Source organism: Trichomycterus rosablanca, chromosome 2, assembly GCF_030014385.1.
Source record: "Trichomycterus rosablanca isolate fTriRos1 chromosome 2, fTriRos1.hap1, whole genome shotgun sequence".
Lineage (NCBI taxonomy): Eukaryota > Metazoa > Chordata > Actinopteri > Siluriformes > Trichomycteridae > Trichomycterus > Trichomycterus rosablanca.
In genome coordinates, this window is record NC_085989.1 from 31869988 (window position 1) to 31893123 (window position 23136).

The following is a 23136-nucleotide window of genomic DNA, read 5'->3' on the forward strand; positions in this document are numbered from 1 at the left end:
TCATTTTAGTTATAGGGGGATCATAATGGCAGAGTCTCTTTTAATATAATTGTTTGCTTTGTGGGAGCAGTTTGGTGAAGGCCCTTTTCAGTTTTAGCATGTCAGGACCATAAAATAAAGCAAGGTTTGGTGGGGAAGAACATGACCTGCTTGCATTGTTTTGGTCTCACCACCATCCAACACATTTGAAATAAATTGGAACAGGAGTGCAAGCCAAGTTTTTCTGTCCAGCATTACCCTGCTCATGCACTTGTCTTACTGCTTTACAGATTCTCAGAGGCTAAATGAAATGGAATTCTCACAGTCTTGTTCCAAGCTACAATAGAAGCCAAGATTGTTGTCTAAAGGGTTGAATTGTAAAACACCGTATTGCATTAATACACTTGACTGGATATTGTGTGGATGTACAATATGAGGGCACATCCTAAGTTTAGGTGCCACACCAATTGCCAACTGGTGAATAAAACATTGATATAAAAGAAAAAAGAAAATCATTTTCTGTTCTGTAATGACTATTACTATAAGTATTACCACATAAAAGTTATAAAATTAATTATTATTATTAATGATAATTAATAATAGTAGCTATCCCCCTGGGCAGCAATCAGTACTTGTTTACTTACCATAGACCATCTGTATGGTGGATGAAGCTTATAAAATAAACTAATCAACAAATGGACAGAACAGATACAGTATGTCTACCTAATAAATTGCTTATATTAACATTGCTTTTTGTTCTCTGCTCCTAGTGATGAGAATCAGCAAGGGGTGGATGAGATTAACTTAATGGTCCAGAAAGAAATTCAGCATATCCTTCAGCAGCATGGCGGAATTGTTTCTTCTACGACAATCACATGTTCCGATGGAAAAAATCCTAAAAGTTCACATGATATCATGGATATTAAGGAGGCACATCTAAAAAGTATTGAAAAGTTCCTCAAGGATGCCCTTATCACAAAAGAACAAAGCAAAATGAAGGATGCTTCCCAGGTATCCCCACTAGACAATTCCTCCCCACTCTCTTCCACCAGCTTACCAAGGGAAGACAATCCAGCTAAGAGAGCCCTCATTAAAGAAGACTTTTCCTCCAATATCCACCCTTTAGCTTCTATAAACCAAGCATTTGATGACCTGATGGGTTCAGAGGCACAGAGGAGCAAAAGGTGGTCAAACTGCCAGAGGGCCAATCCTGCGGCATTCACTGAAGCAGTGATAATAGAGGAGATTCAAGCAACTCGGTCCTCCAAAGCCCTTAATGAGCTCTGCAGCAAGCTGCTGGGTCCAAACCTGGAATCAGATACCGTAGAGACGTTCACTAAAGATTCTGTGTTTGATGGCCGGCATATAAACAAGCATGGGCATTCCAAAATGCCAGTGTTTGCAGAGTCCACTCTTGGAGGTGAGTCAGTTTTGAAAATTTTTTAATTTACTAGTGCATTATTATAATAATTGGTCATAATTATTTTTGTTTATTTATTGTTTAGGGTTGTGGCGGGCCAATAGGCTACCCCTAGGCATGAGACAAATTACACCCTTAACAAAGCACCAGTCTTTCGCAGGGCATTTGTACTTACTCATGCCTAGAGAAGATTTAGAGTAGCCAATCTGAACCATGGCATTTATTTAATAATTGGGAGAAACCATATCAGATTCCAGATAGAAAAAGCAGAACTGAGGATTGGACTACCTTACCTACTTTGTGAGCATAAACATTAATCTCTGAAATAAGTCACATGATCAAACTATTTATTTTGGGCTATGATAAGCTTTTCTACTTTCAGTGTATATACTACACGGACAAAAATATGTAGACACCTGATATTCAAAGTGACAACTGCTACCAAATACAATTCAGACAATTTGGGGTTAAGGGCCTTGCTTAGGGGCACACCAATGGCAACTTGGCAGTGGTGGGGCTTCAACCAGCAACCTTACATTCATTAGTCCATTAACTTAACATCTGAGCTACCACTGAAGCTAGTCAACCTGCTCTAATAAGACTTTGTGTTTACTTTTTTGTGAATTCACAAAGCCTACACAAGAGAATACAGGCTTTTTACTAGATTTTAAAACACAGCTGCAAGCATTCATTTCCACAGTCATAAGAGCAATAGTTAAGCCACCAATGTTTGACTATCAAGCCAGTCTCATTATAGTCATTTCAATTCCTTTTGTAATTGACATGGCAGACAGCATGATTCTTTAACTTGTTCCCGCCTGTTGATCTCCATGGCATGTGGGACTTTTACAGAACCACCACCTAAGGTTCACAATTCTCCAATTCTGTAAATCAATCTCCAATCAGGTTGAACAAAACAATTGGTTGCACAAATGTACAATTAGTGTGGCAACTAAACTATTATTATTATATTATAACTTTTTTTGTTGTGATAATTATAGTAACAGTCATTACAGAACAGAAAATGGTTTTCTCCAAGCTGTTAAAAGCATATTTTTTCTTCTTTTATATCGTTTTTATTCACCTGTTAGCAATTAGTGTGGCACCTAAACCTAATAATTAGGATGAGTGTCCTCGTATTGTACATCCACACAATGTAGATTTAGGTCATTTAGTCATTTAGTCAGGTGTATTGATGCAATACAGTGTTTTACAATTCAACCCTTTAGACAACAATCTTGGCATATATTGCAACTTGGAACAAGACTATTAGAATTCGATTTCATTTAGACACTGAGCATCTGTAAAGCAGTAAGGCAAGTGTATAAGCAGGGTAATGCTGGACAGAAAAACTTGGCTTGAAGTCCAGTTCAAGTTTACAGACGTATATACACACCGATCAGCCATAACATTAAAACCACCTCCTTGTTTCTACACTCACTGTCCATTTTATCAGCTCCACTTACCATATAGGAGCACTTTGTAGTTTTAAAACTACTGACTGTAGTCCATCTGTTTCTCTGCATGCTTTGTTAGCCCCCTTTCATGCTGTTCTTCAATGGTCAGGACTCTCCCAGGACCACTACAGAGTAGGTATTATTTGGGTGGTGGGTTCTCAGCACTGCAGTGACACTGACATGGTGGTGGTATGTTAGTGTGTGTTGTGCTGGTATGAGTGGATCAGACACAGCAGCGCTGCTGGAGTTTTTAAACACCTCACTGTCCCTGCTGGACTGAGAATAGTCCACCAACCAAAAATATGTCCAGCCAACAGCGCCCCGTGGGCGGCGTCCTGTGACCACTGATGAAGGTCTAAAAGATGACCAACTCAAACAGCAGCAATAGATGAGCGATCGTCTCTGACTTTACATCTACAAGGTGGACCAACTAGGTAGGAGTGTCTAATAGAGTGGACAGTGAGTGGACACGGTATTTAAAAACTCCAGCAGTGCTGCTGTGTCTGATCCACTCATACCAGCACAACACACACTAACACACCACCACCATGTCATTGTAACTGCATTGCTGAGAATGATCCAGCACCTTAATAATACCTACTCTGTGGTGGTACTGACCATATATATATACTTTATTTATTTTCAGATTCTGCATCACAGGAGGTTGTCACACTTAAAACCACCCTGAGCTGGTGAGCTGCATAATCGTGACAACCAGTTCTCAGTTCAGCACGATCCCTGTTTTATCCACTTTCTCTGTTGTGGGTTGCAGATGTTTTTGCGTTTTTCACTTTTTTGGTCACAATTTTGGTCATCACTTTTATTTGTTTTTTTAAGTTTTGGCTGAAATAGCCAGTTTCAGTGTCTACATACTTTTGACAATGTTTTAAAGTTCAGGTGCACATTTTACATTTACATTTTCAGCATTTAGCAGACGCTTTTATCCAAAGCGACTTACACAATGAGCAATTGAGGGTTAAGGGCCTTGCTCAGGGACCCAACAGTGGCAACTTGGTGGTGGCAGGGCTTGAACCGGCAACCTTCTGTTTACTAGTCCAGCACCTTAACCACTGAGCTATCACTGGCCCATATGCAAATGGCCATTGATGTAAATGGCAACAGTGAACAGTAGCTGAATAAAAATCACCATCAGAAAGTCAATAGTGTTGTCAACATTGATTAATATTTAAAGTATACATAAAGATTCATCAAGATTTTGATGCATCATAAACATTAGGACTGTGCAGAAAATATTTGTGGAAAAAGATCAATGGACAGTGCTTTCTCAACTACTGTCTTGGAACAATAGACAAACTCCAGTAGTCACTTTTTAATGAAAGAAAAACAAACATGAAATAGAGAACATTGGTCAAATCAATATGGCTATTTTCCTTTTAGTAATGGGGCGATTTGTAATGGAATTTGACTTGAAACGATCAATTTTCAATTGCATTTTTCTCTGTTGTTACCTTGTACTTCTGTATCCTAAAGGCTAAGCTGTATAGGATGCACAATTTATTTTGTTACAATAAGTTTTTGAGACAAAACGCATGCTGCAAAATTAGCACATGCAGTTAACTTACTTTACTAAAGGTTCTAGCTTCCTAGTTATGGTATTTTGCACAGATGAGCAAAACATTAGGACCACATGCCTAATATGCTGTCAGCTGACAGCTCTGGCTGACAGACACATGGCTTTTATAAGATATTTTTTTATGAAAGTGTCATGTGGTATTTGTTTCCAGAACATTAGCAGTATGGCCTTTAACATCTGCACATTGCTTTACATTTATGGCATTTAGTGGATGCTTTTATCCAATGCGAGTTACAATTATGACCATACACAATGCAAGCAATTGAGGGTTAAGAACCCAACACTGGTAACTTGACAGATGTTGGACTTAAACTAGGAACCTTCTGACTACTACTTGACTTTACCTTAACCATTAAGCTTCCTCTGGCCTGTTGTGAGGTGGATTGTTGCATCCTGTGGACATTGTATCCTGGTGCCATCTCTTTTGCTGCCAAAGTCTTGGCCACCCTCTGAGCACCCCTTGCTGTTTCGGAGATACTTCAACCCACTCATCTAGCATAACAATTTGGCCCCTATCAAACTTACTCAGATCTTTTTGCTGCCCGTATGTGCTGAATTCAACGTGTATATTATACTAGCTTCCATTAGGCAACAATTATTATATTCCTGAGCATGACATCACATTACTTTATATGTAGTCTACTAAAAAAATCAAGGATACAATTATCTAACTTAAAGCACTAATGCTAAAAATTCCAAATTTTGTTTGGGCTAGAATAGCTGTTAGGTACCAGCCTGTTTGCTTTGTGCTTACATTATCTACAAAATGTCAAGTTAATTATACTGTATCCTCATTAGCTTATATACTACTTAATAATTTACATACTCTTGTTTATTTAAAGATATGAAGATATGAGTCAATCTAGCTAGCCAGCTGCAAGGAAAGTAATATGGCACATACACCAATGAGGCATAACATTCTGACCACTGACAGGTGAAGTGAATAACACTGATTATCTCTTCATCACGGCATCTGTTAGTGGGTGGGATATATTAGGGAGCATGTGACATTTTATCCTCAAAGTTGATGTGTTAGAATCAGGAAAAATGGGCAAGCGTAAGGATTTGAGCGAGTTTGACAAGGGCCAAACTGTGATGGCTAGATGACTGGGTCAGAGCATCTCCAAAACTGCAGCTCTTGTGGGGTGTTCCCGGTCTACAGTGGTCAGTATCTATCAAAAGTGGTCCAAGGTAGGAACAGTGGTAAACTGGTGACAGGGTCATGGACGGCCAAGGCTCATTGATGGTCCGATCCAACAGATGAGCTACTGTAGCTGAAATTGCTGAAGAAGTTAATGCTGGTTCTGATAGAAAGGTGTCAAAATACACAGTGCATCACAGTTTGTTGCGTACAGGGCTGCATAGCCGCAGACCAGTCAGGGTGCCCATGCTGACCCCTATCCACCGCCGAAAGTGCCAACAATAGGCACGTGAGCATCAGAACTGGACCACAGAGCAATAGAAGAAGGTGGCCTGGTCTGATGAATCATGTTTTCTTTTACATCACGTGGATGGCCAGGTGCATGTGTGTCGCTTACCTGGGGAACACATGGCACCAGAATGCACTGTGGGAAGAAGGCAAGCTGGCGGAGGCAATGTTCCATGTGGATGTTACTTTGATATGTACCACCTACCTAAGCATTGTTGCAACCCATGTACACCCTTTAATGGAAACGGTATTCCCTGATGGCTGTGGCCTCTTTCAGCAGGATAATGCGCCCTGCCACAAAGCAAAAATGGTTCAGGAATGGTTTGAGGAGCACAACAACAAGTTTGAGGTGTTGACTTGGCCTCCAAATTCCCCAGATCTCAATCCAATCGAGCATCTGTGGCATGTGCTGGACAACCAGGTCCGATCCATGGAGGCCCCACCTCACAACTTACAGGAGTTAAAGGATCTGCTGCTAACATCTTGGTGCCAGATACCACAGCACACCTTCAGGGGACTAGTGGAGTCCATGCCTCGACGGGTCAGGGGGTTTTGGCAGCAAAAGGGGGACCAACACAATATTAGGAAGGTGGTCATAATGTTATGCCTAATCGGTGTACTTCACAGTAGAAAACATATCACAGTAGCAAATTTGTAAAACTTTGCATTATAAATTTGTGACTGGGTCTCCCAGCAAGCATCATGGGTCCTGGTGTCTGGGTGAAAACCGTGGTATTTCTGTCTTCTTATAAGTCAGAGCCACAGGTACTGTAAAACCTACAAAGGGTTAAGGTTAGGGATAAAAAAAAGTTTAATCTTTTTTCACCACTTTCTTACGAAATCCAAAGTAATCCAACCACATGAAACAATTTACATTCTCTGTTCATCCGAGTGTCTGTCTTATCTTCCTAAAGGTGGAGTTCGGCCACAGGGCACTGGTGCAGATGGTGCTTGTGTAACACACAAAACGGCTGGCGCTGACACTGAGAGTGTGCGGAAGGCAGCTGGCTCTCCCAAATATGCCAAAAGCCACCTCTTCCAGGAGCATGTAACAGTGGTGGGGAGGAAGACCCGAGGTTCAGATGGTGATAAAGGTGAAATATCTTCCATCTCTTACTCTCTATTTCTTTTTCTTTTTCTCACCTAGATGAACTTTATGGCTTTTTAATGAGTTCGTTCTTCAATCTTTGTGTACCTACTGTTAGCAGGTGTTCAAGCAGGACATATGGCCAGGGTCCAGACACATGCCGGCCAGCATAAGAAGGTTGAGTCAGGGATGAGCAGCAGGTGTTTTCCAGAGAAGCTGGCAGCACCAGATCTTCGGGCCTATGCTCTAGTCATTGGCATGCCTGCTTCAAGTTATCCCCGGCCCGTACTCCCCCCACCAGGCTTTAATGTACCTCAGGTATGCTAAAACGGAAACAAAATTTAAGTTAGAGAAGGAAAAAAGGTGTGGGTGGAATGGTGGAAGGGTTATTTACCAGTTTGCCATGCACTGGCATTTTTAATTATAAGATGTAACATGGTGGCAGCCGCCCAAGTTCGTGTCCCTCTTAACAGACTAGTTTGGCCAGCAGTTGGGGCATGGAGGCACAGTAGCGTGTTGATTTGTAAACGTTTTCCATGTGACAAAACCTTTGCCCTGTATTCTTCTCGCTGCCAGATGGGACACGGGGACTTATAGTTGCAAATGGGTTCTATTTTTATTCTTGCAGATGTATGGGTATTTAAGGCATGTTTCATCCCTGTTACAAGAGGTTACAAAAGAAACTTATGCATGTATGTATGTATGAATGTAAATAAATATATAGGGGTTCATCAAAAAGTTTCCGCACTTTTTTAACTCTGTTTATTAAGAATTTTAAAAACAAATGGCATCAGTTTTTTACATAGTCAATGCATTTTTTTCCAGCATCGTACCAACTTTTTAATGCCATCAGCAAAAAGTGTTTTTGGTTGAGTGTGTAGCCACTGATGCACTGCTGCTTTCAAATCATCAGACCATGAAAATCTTCTTCCCCTTAAAGCTTCTTTGAGCAGTCCAAAAAGGTGTAAATCAGATGGTGCTAGATTCGGACTATAGGCGTCTCTCAGACACGACCAATTACTACTACTCCTGCCCTCACCGTTTCCAACAAAAATATAAAAGTGCGGAAACTTTTTGAAGATCCCGCGTACATAAAATGCTCTGAATATTAAGTACACCATATAAAATATGCACAAGGCACAAAAAGTGAAGAAAGATTAAAAATACATGATTACTACTACCTTTTATTTAGTTTTAAACTAAGATCAGACCTAGCTGTATTTAATTAGAAATTAGACTCACCTTGTAGGTGATCACTGTCAGCGATGACTTTTATTTGCATATGAATGGTGGCTTTGATGCTTAAAAAGGTCCTTATTCACAATGGCAAAGACAAGATAGCTGTCTGACCAGACCAGAAATGCTGTTATCACCAAGCACAAGCAGTCCAAAGGGTACACGATTATCTCCAAAGACCTTAACAAGAAGTTTGCTGCTTATGGAAAATGAATGAGAAAACCATACAAAAGGTTGTTCAAAATGTGGCAAAGAAACCATGCACAACATCCACAGAAATTCAGGCCGAGCTGGAGACACCTGAAGTGATGGTTTCGACCAATAACATACGCTGCATACTGAATATGATTTACATACATACATACATACATACATAAAAATAGGGCTCTATGGGCAAATGGCAAGGATGTTTCCGATGCTTAAAAAGCCACAATCATTCTAAGGCAATGTTTCATGTACAGAAGAAATGAAACTAGAAGTCTTTGGCAATGCATACCAGAGGTTTATTGAGAACAAAATAAAGCCTATAAAGAGGAACCCTACTTACAGTGGAACATATTGGAGGATCAATAATGTTGTGTGGCTACTTTGCTGCACTGAGACTGGAGGCCTTGAACATGTTACAAGAGCAATGAAATCAGAGGATTATCAGAGCATTTTAGAGCAAAATGTGCTTACAAGTGTAAAAAATTAGGTTTGAGGCAAACAAAAGTGGTCTTATAGTGGGATAATGACCCAAAGCAAACATCAAAAGGTACACCAGAATCAGTCTTTGGTTCCTTAACCATTAAAAGTTGATGGAACACAGATGTAAACATTTCTCTGTTCCAGCTTTTTGGAGTGTGTCGCAGGCATCAAATTCTAAATGTGTTTATATTTACAAAACACAGTAAAGTTGATCAGTGTAAACACTGGAAATTTTGGGGTCCTGCCTCCATGTTTTGTGCCTGTTGCAGATGGATACAATTTCTTGTTAGCCAGCTTGCTACCAGTGTGCTCATGTTATCATATTAAATTATGTTATTAGGTGTATTTAACATTTTTGGCTACTAATACATAAAATGAAATTTTGATAACTAATATCAAGAATTTAGGTACTTGGGAGGCATAGGGCTAAAATTACACTAGCCCATTGGAATAACAACTTTGAGTCCACCTGTCAGGTATCTGTATACAGAATTTGATGTGTTATTTAGTGTATTTAGAGTTTGTGGTTTGAAACACACATGGGTCATACTTAGTACTTTTAACTTTCCCTTCTGTTATGAGATAGCAGGATGACATGGAGGACTACTTAATTATGTATACTTATTAATTTTTACAAAATAAAAAAAACACCTTTATTTATCTAGTTTTTAAAATAAAATATGTGCCCCCCCTTTTTTTTTACTAATTTGTCACATTTAAATGTTTTAGATCTTCCAGTTCATAAAATAAATAAATAAATAAATAAAGTCAACATGAGTAAACACAAATTGCAGCTTTTAAGTGATCTTTCCATTTCCATTTATTAAAGATCAAGAGTTATTCAAAACCTATATCACCCTGTGATAAAGTATATGCCCCATAAATCAATCAGTTAATTAAATTTAGTAAACAGGTGTGTGTAATATAAACATCAATTAAATAGAACCTATCTGGAAAGGTGAAGCAAACAACAAGCAAAAAACAAAGAGTCAAATACAAATGTAAACAAAGTTTGCAAAGGCTCTAGTGAACCACAGTGAGAACAGTTATCCACTAATGAAGAGAAAACTTGCTAGTGGACAACTCATCCAGGAGGTCACAGAAGAACCTTGGCCAACATCTTGAAACTGCAGGCCTCTTAATTGCTTCAATTAAGTTCAGTGTATGTGACTCCACAGTAAGAAAGACTAAGCAAAAATGGCATCCATGAGAAGGTTGCAAGGCGCAAAACACAGCTGACCAATAATAACATCATGTAGGTACTGTAACTTACAGGATTTTTGAGAGAATATTTAAGGCCTTAAACAGGCAGGTAATGCTTGAAAACCTTCCAACACAGATAAATTAAAATTATATATATATTTAATTCCTACCAAGCAATGTGAAAGCTGTCACAAGCTATCACAAACACTTGATTGCATTACTGTCAAGGGTGGCACAATCAGTGATTAGGTTAAGGGGGGCAATTACTTTTTCACATGGGTGATATGGGTTTAGAATAAATCTTTATCTTCATAAAATGGAATGATCATTTAAAAGCTGCATTTTATTTACATGTGTTATCTTTATGCTGTATTAAAATGATTAAATTATTACAATATTTGAAGGTGACATACATTATTTAATAAAAAATACAGTATTAGTTGTACAGTTTTTAATTACACTCACCCATGTTTTACAACTTAAGCATGAAACTATTTATTAGAAGGATGGCAGGGTCCACTTGTTCTACCTACTGTGAATTTAGAATTAGGTAAAGAACATAAAAAAAAATAAGAAAGGGATGACAAGATATGATGTCAAGGCCTTAGAAACCCTGTAAAGGATTTACTTGTGGCAGAAAACAGCTGAAGTAAGTACTTTGAATAAAAATTAATCATCTGTTTCTCTGAGTGAGCTGTTCTGCCTCTCTAACACTGTTCTGGAGTGCATATTAATATTATTTACACCTTCACCCAATGCAAGCCTCATTCTCAACCTTTATGTAGCGTTCAGTCAGCTTATAAAACATTAACGACCAGGCATCAGCAAAAATAAGAGGCAAACTGTTTTGATAGTTTGTGTTTTATCTTCCATTCTGACAATATCGGCTGGAAACCACTGGTCAATGCATCAGCAAGTGTCCATTAACATTTGATAAATCACTTGTCTTTTGCTCTCAGGCCTCTAAAATCGTAATGCACAATACAATGTATAGCAAGCATAAGGTAAAAAACACAAGGGAACACGCTGCTAAAGAATATAATCACCAACTAGATGGTGTGATTTCATGAGGCTATTAATCACCCTAAAATAGATTTTTCTGTTATATAACTGCTTGGTCAAAAGTGATTTTGTATCATCCTCCCTGATCTCCCCTCTGGCGCTGCCCTCCCTATGGCAATGCTTCTCCTGTGTTCTGTTTTGTTTTTATGTCCTGGTGTTGTGGTTCTTCTTTTCCGTGCCTTGTTTTTTCCATTTGTGTTTTCCGTTTTTGACTTTTCTCTTTCTTTTTCTCCAACCCCCCCCCCATCTAGTCGTATCCAATTACCCTGATTGCGTTACGCTTCAGCTCTACCGATACAACCCTTCACTGCTGACTGAGTAGCTTTGCAACTGACACATGCCCCCTCCGACATGTGTGCAGTACTGACTGCAAGAGGCGAGTTCATATGTGGATCAGCCTCGTGCACGGAGATCCACACCCTGATCAGCATTATTCCTCAGGGGCGGCACAGTGGCTAAGTGGGTAGCACTGTCGCCTCACAGCAAGAAGGTCCTGGGTTCGATCCCCAGGTGGGGCGGTCAGGGTCCTTTCTGTGTGGAGTTTGCATGTTCTCCCCGTGTCTGCGTGGGTTTCCTCTGGGTGCTCTGGTTTCCTCCCACAGTCCAAAGACATGCAAGTGAGGTGAATTGGAGATACTAAATTGTCCATGACTGTGTTCGATATAACCTTGTGTAATGAGTAACTACTGTTTTTGTCATGAATGTAACCAAAAAGTGTGACGTTTAAATCCTAATAAACAAATAAACATTATTCCTTAACTCTGCGCAGGCACCATCAATCAGCCAGCAGAGGTTGTAATTGCACCAGTTATGAGGAACCCTGGTCCGGCTTACCCATCCTGTGAACAACAGCCAGTCATTGTTCATGTAGCCGCCCAGCCCAGTCGGATGAAAGAGCTGAGATTCGATACGATGTATTTGAAATCCCAGCTCTGGTGCGCTAGTGTATTTTACCACTGCGCCACCTGAGAGGCTTTGACCTTTTTTTTTTTTTTTTTGATTACTGTTATTCTACTGTTACAATGACAACTTTCCAAAATGTGCCTTACATTTTTACACAATTATTATTGTCATTGTTTTACATGTATTATTGCAAAATACAGGTTTGTTTCTATCTATTTTATATGCTGTAAGCAGTTCACTTCAATTTATACACATAACCACTAGGCACTTCAGTACACTTACCGGGTAAATACATTCATTGATTATTGTTTAAAGAGGTGTGTGTTGTTTTGGTAGGATTAAATAAGGTACAGCAGTGTTGTTCTTCAGTTAGAGACCAGAGCTGTTTTCTTTTTTTGTTTTTAAAATTTTCTCTATTCTTTTTTTCAGAGTACATTTTTAAAAGGAGCTTTATACAGTTTAAAAGAGGGTTCTTAAAAAATATATTTATTAAGAATTTTAAAAACAAAATTTCATCAATTTTCTACAGTAACCTTCCGATGCATTTTTCCCAGCATCATACCAACTTTTAATGCCATCAGCAAAATGTGGTTTTTGTTGAGTGCACCACTGCTTTCACATCATCATCACATGAAAATGTTCTTCCCCTTGAAGCTTCTTTTAACGGTCCAAAAAGGTGGAAATCAGATGGTGCTGAATCCAAACTATAAGCTCTCTCTCAGTCTCTTAGACATGACCAATTACTACTCCTCCCGTCCTCACCACTTCCAATGAAAATATAAAAGTGTGGAAACTTTTTGAAGATTCCTAGTATTTTGGTTAATGCACTATTCTCCTTCCAGCATTGAAATTAAGACAACAAAAGAAAAGTCTTTAAATGCATAACAAGTGCAAACAAGGTATGTGTTCCTGATGAAGTGCCCAGTAAGTTATACAGTATCTTAAAACCAAAAACCAGCTGCACCTTTCATACTTATACAAGTACAACACATTGCCATGTTAGTGTCAGTGCAGTGCCAAAATAATATCTGATAAGTGAGGGGTCCTATGCGTGGTATACAAAGTATATATTGGCTACAGTCAGTAATTTAATACCATATATGGTAGGTGTGGCTTATAATATAATCAATTAATGTTGTACCTTATAAAATGCTCAATGAGCGTATATTTCCCTTTTTCCTCTGTTTTTCGAGTTGAGACTATTAAAGTATCAGCATAACATTTGACACAGTCATGTTTTGATCATTATTACCTTACCTTATTAAATATTACAGAATGTCTCCCAAGCAAGTCTGTGTGATTTAGTTGAATCACTATTAAAAGTCCACCCTTATAAGGAAAGTTAAAGAACAGAGTGAATAGATGGGAATCCAGCTCAATATGAAGAAGACAAAGATCATGAAAACAGGAAAGACCAATAACTTGTCAGAGTGGTGGACAGCTTTTGCCTACTTGGATCAGTTATTAGATGAAGTAAAATAATGCCTTTATTAGTCATAAATACATATACAGGTGTACAGTACATTGAAACTCTTCTTCTCCATATCTCAACTTGTTTGGAAGCTGGGGTCAGTGCCCTTGGAGCAGACAGGGTTAATGCCCTCACTCAAAGGCCCAACAGTGGCTGCAGAGCAGAGCCTGGATTTGAACTGACAATCTTCTGACTGATAGTTCAAAGCTGTATCCACTAGGCTACCAAAGACCCAATTAACATTACCACTGACCCCACTGCACCAACAACAAATGATCCAGCTATCAGGGAATATGACACAGACTGGCACTGACACAGAAGAAGACAAATATTAGAATCGTCCAGATTATAATTTTCTCTGTGGTTTTTTTAAAGCTGAACAATTAAAAGTGGGACAGGAAGACTATTGATGTCTTTGGACTTTGGTGCTAGTAATAACTAATATACCTTGGTTAATAATGAAGACAAATGGACCCTTGGTGCAGATAACCAAAATGAAGCTTTGTTCACCAGGATTTGACGGAATAGCACTTAAGGTCATCTCATATCCACATGGATTTTCTCCAGGAACATCCCCCCACCACCACATTTAAAATATGCCCAAGATGAATTGACTGCTCTAAGCTACCTCTAAAAGTGAGTTAGTGCCCTACACTACAAGCCCCTTTTACAGAACTGGCATCTAAGATCCCTACTAAAATGAAAATAAAAATATAGCAGGAACTTCTTTTTCTTTCTTATATTGCAGTCTCTAAAGCTATTGCAATATCAAGCTCACATAAATCATAAACATGGACAGTGTTACCAATATTACAGAAACTTTCAATTCAGAGGATTTTTAAGAGAAAAATTACTCCCGCTACAGTGCATAATATCATTAAATTATATTATGTTAAATTAAATCTTGAGGAATTTCAGTGCATAAAGGGCAAGCTGAATGTCCATGATCTCTGATCCCACAGATGACACTGCATCAAGAATAGCTGATATAACCACATGAGCAAGAGATTACCTTGGCAAATCTTTGTCAAGCACTACAGTACAGTTACATTCAGAAATGGCACTTAAAACTTCACTGTGCAAAATAAAAGCCTTATGTTAACCATGTCTAGAAGCAGAGTCAAAGTCTCTGGGCTTGGAGGCATCTGGGATGGAACATCACACAGTGGAAACATGTATTGCGGCCAGACGAATCAGTATTCCAGGTCTTTTCTGAAAGAAATGGACACTGTGTGCTGTGAAAACGAACCATTCAGGCTGTTATCAGCAACAAGCCCAAAAGCCAGGGTCTGTCATGGTATGGCATTGTGTCAGTGCCCCTGGCAAAGGTAATTTACACTTCTGTGATGGCAGCATTAATGCAGAAAAATACACTGAGACTTTAGAGCAACATATGCTGTCCAAGGACATCCATGCATTTTTTAACAAGACAATCCAAAACCACATGCTGCACACAATACAAAGGCATTGCTGCGCAAGAAGAGGGTTTGAATACTGGCATCCCTCAGTCCTGATCCGTTCTCAATAGAGAATTTATTTGCATTGCTTATTTTGTCCCAACTTTTTCTGATTTGGTGTTGTATGTGATGTTTCCTTTAATTTGCCCACCCTCTATACGTAACAAATCTCTTTATCTTTCAGTTCCATTGCCCTGAATCTTTATAACTTTAGTAGAATAAAAAGCCATGGAATCATTTAGATCAGATTGCTTTAACCACTGAAGCATGCAGATAAGAGTTAAAAGGGTCAAATGTGTAATAGTCCAGTCTGATCTTGGATTGCTCAGGCATGAGTAATTTGAAAAATAAATGGTTATAAAGGAAGACTTCAGGCTGTCCATACAACAGTTGGATCAATCACATTTTTACGGCTGGGTACTGTTGCTAGGCTACAAACGCCCCTTGTTCTTCGACAATTAACATTTTTATCTGCAGCCATCGTGTGAGAATAATTTTATATTGGACAATCAGTGTTGAAATTACTGTATCATGAATTATTTATTTGATATGTCTGTTAGATTTCAGTAAGTGGAATAAATTTAAACTCGGGCCAACAAATACAGTCATGTTCAAAATAATGGCATCCCTGCATTTTTTTTTTTAGAAAATGTACCATGTCTCCTTTTCGGTAAAGCAAATTAGTGTACCATTTACAGAAAATAATATTAGGCCTTTAATAGATAAATAAATAACACTGTCCATAAAACATGGTGGACATTTACCATGTTTGAACCTAAGAATTATGGTGGAGGACAACCATAATATCATGGGGTTACTCTGGCCTCTGGCATTGAATGCCTTGATTACTTGCATGATATTTTGAAATATGAAGACTACCAAATAATTTTGAAGTGCAATTTAGAGCACAGTGTCAGAAAACTGGATCTCATTTAGAGCTCATGGTCTTCCAGCAGGACAATGACCCAAGGTATACTTTAAAAAGTACCTAGAAATGCACCCAGAAATAAAGTCCTGACGAGTTCTGAAGAGGCCAGCAGTAAGTCCAGATCTAAATCACATTAAACACCTCTGCAGAGATCTCAAAACAGAAAATGGGAGAAGGCACCTTTTAAATCTGAGAGACTTGCCAATAGAAGAGTGGTCCAACATTTAGGAGAGGGGTGTAGTTTGATTGATTTTAGTTAATATTTCCTAAGGGTGTGCTACCACATATTGCATTGAGGGTGCCAATAATTTTATCCAATCAGTTTCTGAAAATCTGTGTGGAACGATATTAGATTTGACTTTGATTCCTGAAGTCATACACATGTGAATTCCAAAGCACTTGTAATGGAAACAATTTTCTGGGAGAAGTGATGCATATTCTAACAGAAGTGAGGGAGTACCAGTATTTTTGGCCATGACGGTACATTAGTCATTGTTTTTTTTCCCCATCTGAATGCGGATAGAGCAGAAAGAGAATGGCAGAGGCACTTATATTCACTAACCTTTTGGTTTGTCATATTCAAAGTGGATGGAAGTAACATTGAATTATTCAATTTCTGAAGATGCTGACTTGGATTTTTAGGAAACAAGTTATTTGTTGGTCATTTTGCATTGTTTCATGTTTCCTTAAGTGAATTTTTAGATGAGACCAGTCGTCATGTAGTTAGGCCGGCTTTGGTGGACTGTAGTATTTTGGTGACGTCCCATCACTGCCAGGGTTGCCACTTTTGGGCCCTTGAGCAAGGCCCCTAAACATCAATTGCTTGGACAATATACTGTCACTGTAAGATGTAAGACATTTTGGATAAAAGCGTCTGCTAAATGCCATCAATGTAAATGTAAGAGCCAGGATTGATTGATTGATTGATTGATTGATTGATTGATTGATTGATTGATTGATTGATTGATTGATTGATTGATTGATTGATTGATTGATTGATTGATTGATTGATTGATTGATTGGATGGATGGATGGATGGAATGGATGGATGGATGGATTGGATTGGATTGGATGGATGGATGGATGGATGGATGGATGGATTGGATTGGATTGGATTGGATTGGATGGATGGATGGATGGATGGATGGATTGGATGGATTGGATTGGATGGATGGAATGGATGGAATGGATGGATGGATGGATTGGATGGATGGATTGGATGGATAGATGGATGGATTGGATGGATGGATGGATGGATGGATTGAATGGATGGATTGAATGGATGGATGGATGGATGGATGGATGGATGGATTGGATGGATGGATGGATGGATGATGGATGGATGGATGGATGGATAGATGGATGGATTGAATGGATGGATTGAATGGATGGATGGATGGATGGATGGATTGGATGGATGGATGGATGATGGATGGATGGATGGATAGATGGATGGATTGGATGGATGGATAGATGGATAGATGGATGGATTGGATGGGTGGATTGAATTGGATGGATGGATGGATAGATGGATGGATTGGATGGGTGGATTGGATTGGATGGATGGATGGATGGATGGATCGGATGGATGGATGGATTGGATGGATGGATAGGTGGATGGATTGGATTGGATTGGATTGGATGGATGGATGAATTGGATGGATGGATAGATGGATGATTGGATTGGATGGATGGATGGATGGATGGATGGATTGAATGGATGGATATTGTGCCATTACAGCAGTAATAACATGGAGCATTATAAACATTACATCATATAATACATGCCTTTAAAAAATGTATAGAAATAGATGTACAGTGTATCACAAAAGTGAGTACACCCCTCACATTTCTGCAGATATTTAAGTATATCTTTTCATGGGACAACACTGACAAAATTACACTTTGACACAATGAAAAGTAGTCTGTGTGCAGCTTATATAACAGTGTAAATTTATTCTTCCCTCAAAATAACTCAATATACAGCCATTAATGTCTAAACCACCGGCAACAAAAGTGAGTACACCTCTTAGTGAAAGTTCTTGAAGTGTCAATATTTTGTGTGGCCACCATTATTTTCCAGAACTGCCTTAACTCTCCTGGGCATGGAGTTTACCAGAGCTTCACAGGTTGCCACTGGAATGCTTTTCCACTCCTCCATGACGACATCACGGAGCTGGCGGATATTCGAGACTTTGCGCTCCTCCACCTTCCGCTTGAGGATGCCCCAAAGATGTTCTATTGGGTTTAGGTCTGGAGACATGCTTGGCCAGTCCATCACCTTTACCCTCAGCCTCTTCAATAAAGCAGTGGTCGTCTTAGAGGTGTGTTTGGGGTCATTATCATGCTGGAACACTGCCCTGCGACCCAGTTTCCGGAGGGAGGGGATCATGCTCTGCTTCAGTATTTCACAGTACATATTGGAGTTCATGTGTCCCTCAATGAAATGTAACTCCCCAACACCTGCTGCACTTATGCAGCCCCAGACCATGGCATTCCCACCACCATGCTTGACTGTAGGCATGACACACTTATCTTTGTACTCCTCACCTGATTGCCGCCACACATGCTTGAGACCATCTGAACCAAACAAATTAATCTTGGTCTCATCAGACCATAGGACATGATTCCAGTAATCCATGTCCTTTGTTGACATGTCTTCAGCAAACTGTTTGCGGGCTTTCTTGTGTAGAGACCTCAGAAGAGGCTTCCTTCTGGGGTGACAACCATGCAGACCAATTTGATGTAGTGTGCGGCGTATGGTCTGAGCACTGACAGGCTGACCCCCCACCTTTTCAATCTCTGCAGCAATGCTGACAGCACTCCTGCGCCTACCTTTCAAAGACAGCAGTTGGATGTGACGCTGAGCACGTGCACTCAGCTTCTTTGAACGACCAACGCGAGGTCTGTTCTGAGTGGACCCTGCTCTTTTAAAACGCTGGATGATCTTGGCCACTGTGCTGCAGCTCAGTTTCAGGGTGTTGGCAATCTTCTTGTAGCCTTGGCCATCTTCATGTAGCGCAACAATTCGTCTTTTAAGATCCTCAGAGAGTTCTTTGCCATGAGGTGCCATGTTGGAACTTTCAGTGACCAGTATGAGAGAGTGTGAGAGCTGTACTACTAAATTGAACACACCTGCTCCCTATGCACACCTGAGACCTAGTAACACTAACGAGTCACATGACATTTTGGAGGGAAAATGACAAGCAGTGCTCAATTTGGACATTTAGAGGTGTAGTCTCTTAGGGGTGTACTCACTTTTGTTGCCGGTGGTTTAGACATTAATGGCTGTATATTGAGTTATTTTGAGGGAAGAATAAATTTACACTGTTATATAAGCTGCACACAGACTACTTTTCATTGTGTCAAAGTGTCATTTTGTCAGTGTTGTCCCATGAAAAGATATACTTAAATATCTGCAGAAATGTGAGTGGTGTACTCACTTTTGTGATACACTGTATGTCCAAGAACAATTAAATTTAATTACAGGTACAAGAGAGCATATTTAAACATATTTGTCTAAATGTAATAGGGTAAATCCAATGAAGGACAGCAGGTGTACATATTTAAAGACAACAAATAGAGAGAGTATCGAAGAGTACAGTTTTGTAATCATTAGTCCAGCATAAGGGTAACTGTTACGCTGGAGGAACAAATCAGACGCTAGCAGATAAAAACACATAGAAGCTTTACTGTAATAACTCAAACAACAACACTAAGAGCAGTGTAGTCAAAAACAGCAAACAAATGAACCCACAAAGAATATACAAAATCCAGCAAAAGAGGAATCCACAAACAGTTCAAAATCCAACAAACCGGAAGAGCGAATATACAGTATCAAGCAAAAGCACCAAAAGGGAAATCCAAAACTCAAAACTCTTAAACAGGGAAAACAGGTCCTACACAAAATATAGAAATCAAACAAATAACACTCTGTATGCAACAGCAAGGTTGGCAATACTTCGCAAAGAGGCACAGCCAAACACAGGCTTAAATACTTAACTGTTCTAAAACTCAGGTGATCTGGAGAGCATGACTGAGTTTTGATTGGATGTAGGAGAGGAAGGAGGAGTCATGTGACCACTTGTGGGTTTCTGGGAACTTGAGTCCAAATCAAAGTACAGTGACTCCTCAGAATTAGCTTGAGAGAGAGAGAGCTTCCTCAGCAGAAGGTGTGACAGTAACTTTGTACCTTTTAAACTATGGAGACTCATTATAGAGTCTTATGGCAGTGGGTAAAAATGACCTCACTCCTTGGCAGTGCTATAGCCTCTAGGAAATCAAACTTGACTTCTATGACAGAGCTGGACTTCCTAATTATTTCATTAATTTTGTTTACTGCATTTGTTGTGATGCTTTTACCCCAACATACAACATCACAGAACAGTAAACTGGCAACAACAAAACACAGCAGTCTTGCACACACAGTCTTGTCTATTGGTTATATCTGAATGCTCTTACCATTTTGACAACCATACTATTGATGGGGATTGGGGATAGATGAGGCATAGACCTTCTAAAGTCCTCCACCATCCCCTTGGGTTTCTGGTTTCTTTTACACAACTCAACATAGTCCTTCACCAGGGTTCTGTATTCACCATCTCTAATAAAACCCACAATGGACTTGTCATCCGAGAATTGTTATCTGAAAACTGCAGGTAAAATGAGTCTTGTGTGCAAAATCTGTGGTGTACAGAAATTGAGTAATTGCAGTTCTTTGCTCTTGTGCTGCACATAGCCATGTCTGACATACAGTCCTGCAGCCTCACAAACTGGTCTGCTAGTCAGCTAGACCATAATCCATAAGATGATGGCTTCATCCTGAATCGCCCAAAGCTTTTACCACAAAAGCATAGACATAATACTCTCATGTTAAATGCAATGAAGGTTAAAGGTGGGTAGATGGGTGTATGCTCTGTTTAAGAGGTAGATAACATTTTTAACTCCTATGTCATCCTGATGATTTGACCATTGATTGCAGATTAGCTAGTATCAGTCTCTTAATGGTCTTCATTATGTGTGATGTGAGGACCACTTTACAATCATTTTAAGACTTTATGTTGCTGTTCTTTGGGGAAATGGAACCACACATGATGTCTTCTATATAGCTGGAACCTTTTCCAGGCTGCAAGTTGGATAGTTGGATTGAAGATCAGGAATGCAGTCAGTTTATCAGCACATAGTCTGTCTGACTGGTGTCAGTCTGGTGTTGTGACAGGTAGTTTGTGATTGAAGAGGTAAAGTATGCGCTGATGTTAAGTCTAAGTCTGTGAAATGTAGTAGCTGTTTCTTGGTCTTTATAGTAAAGATGGGCCTAGAGGGACATTGAGGATTGTGTCAGCTGCAGTTCAGAGGTGTAAGCCTGTGGGGGAGGCAGTGGAAAGGATAAATATGCAGGAGCAGGAGTGTTGTTGAAGCGTGTGAAGAAGTCATTCAGCTTGTTTGCACATTCATTGCTACCTTCTGCTGGATTTAAGCTGCTGTGATTGTGCCCTGTGATGCCTGTGATACATCTTCAAACATCACAAACATTTCTCTGTTCCAGTTTTTCCAGTTTAATCCTGTATTCATTTTTGCTCTCTTTAAATATCACCTTTTTGAACTCTCCTTATCATCTCTCTATCTTTTATTTCTTCTCTTTTCATGGGAGATTTTAGGTCACTGTTGATGCTAGGTTAATATAGGAAAAGCAACAAATCTTTTTGGAGGGTACGATGGAAAATAACCAAAACATTTATGTATCCAGTTGTGCAGTACAGTCTTTAAGGGATTTAATGCATCCTTTAAATAAGCATACAACAGATCTAATACCCTGTTTTCTTTTGCGCAAAACTTCACACATTTTAAATTCACAAAATAATCACTTTGTGGAAGCCCCTATGGCAATAATTACAGCTACAAGTCTTTTTTGGATACATCTCTACAGGTATTGCACATAACAATTTAAGCATTTTATTACATTATTTAGGGCAGATTCTATTAAATTCCATCAGAGTGGATGGTGAACATCTGTAAACTGCCATCTGCAGATCTCTCCACAGATGTTTGACGGGGTAACCTGGAAACTATTGTAGTTGTGTTTTGGCTGTATGCAACACTCTGTCATACTGGAAGCTACTGTTGTCCCAGTCAGAGTTGTTTTTTTTAAGGATGTTCCTGCATCCATTCCTCAATTCTTTAGTTTCCCTGTCACTGCTGCTGAGAAGTACCCCCACAGTATGATGCCATCACAGCCATGATTTACTGTATGGACAATAATAACTCTGTAATGTGAGGTGCTTGTTCTTCACTAGACATAGAGCTTAAATTTCATCTCATCAGACCACTGTATCTTTTTCATTATGTTTCCTTTACATGGCATTTAGCAAACGGTGGTTTCTGTCTTGCAGCTCTGCCATAAAAAGCCGAACTTTTTCTATAGAGCCAAATTGGCTGCAGAGATGGCTGTCTGACCAACAGGTGCATGATCATCTCGGCACAATAGTTTTGCTACCTTTTTAGAAAAACTGTTGTGTTCCCCCTGACCAAAGCTCTTTTTGCCCTGATTTCCAATTTGGCCTGATAGACAACTTTCAGAAAGTTCAAGTTTGTGCCAAGCTTATGCTATTTTAAAATGATTTAGATTTCATTTAGTCCTGGGAACACTCAAAGCCTCAGCTATTGTTTGTAATATTGAGATATAAACCTGGTTCTATAAGGGCATACAATTTACACTTCATTAACAGGACAAAAAACAAGCTATGTGGTTGTTTCAAAAAGATTCTGCACTTTTTTTAAACTCTATTTATCAAGAATTTCAAAAACAAATTACATCTCTCCTCTATGTAATCACCTTCCGATGCATTTTTCCCCAGAGTCGTACCAACTTTTTAATGCCATCAGCAAAAATGTTTTTGGTTGAGCATGTAGCCACTGATGCACCACTGCTTTCACATCATCATCATCACATGAAAATGTTCTTCGCCTTAAAGCTTCTTTAAGCGGTCCAAAAAGGTGGGAAATCAGATGGCACTAAATCCAAACTATAAGCGCTCTCAGTCTCTCAGATATGACCAATTACTCTCTTCCTGTCCTCACTGTTTCCAACCAAAATATAAAAGTGCAGAAACTTTTTGAAGATCCCTCGTATATAGTCCAAAGAACTGTCTGTGGATTTATGTGATCACACTGTGTGATCACACAGCATGAACCAGGACAAAAAAAATAAAACATTATCTAAGGCT

General features: G+C 39.3%; 1 protein-coding gene across 2 annotated transcripts in view; it reads left to right on the forward strand.

The window, feature by feature from the left end:
- The window catches only part of LOC134308810 (uncharacterized), a 48320-nt gene that overhangs the window by 12367 nt on the left and 12817 nt on the right, over positions 1 to 23136 (forward strand). Inside the window, exons 2-4 of one of the 2 annotated variants that reach the window (XM_062990715.1) lie at positions 750 to 1399; positions 6794 to 6973; positions 7085 to 7284. In XM_062990715.1, the coding sequence (XP_062846785.1) occupies positions 750 to 1399; positions 6794 to 6973; positions 7085 to 7284 (1030 nt within the window). The remainder of the gene's footprint in view (positions 1 to 749; positions 1400 to 6793; positions 6974 to 7084; positions 7285 to 23136) is intronic. The other variant, XM_062990716.1, reaches the window with a different exon arrangement.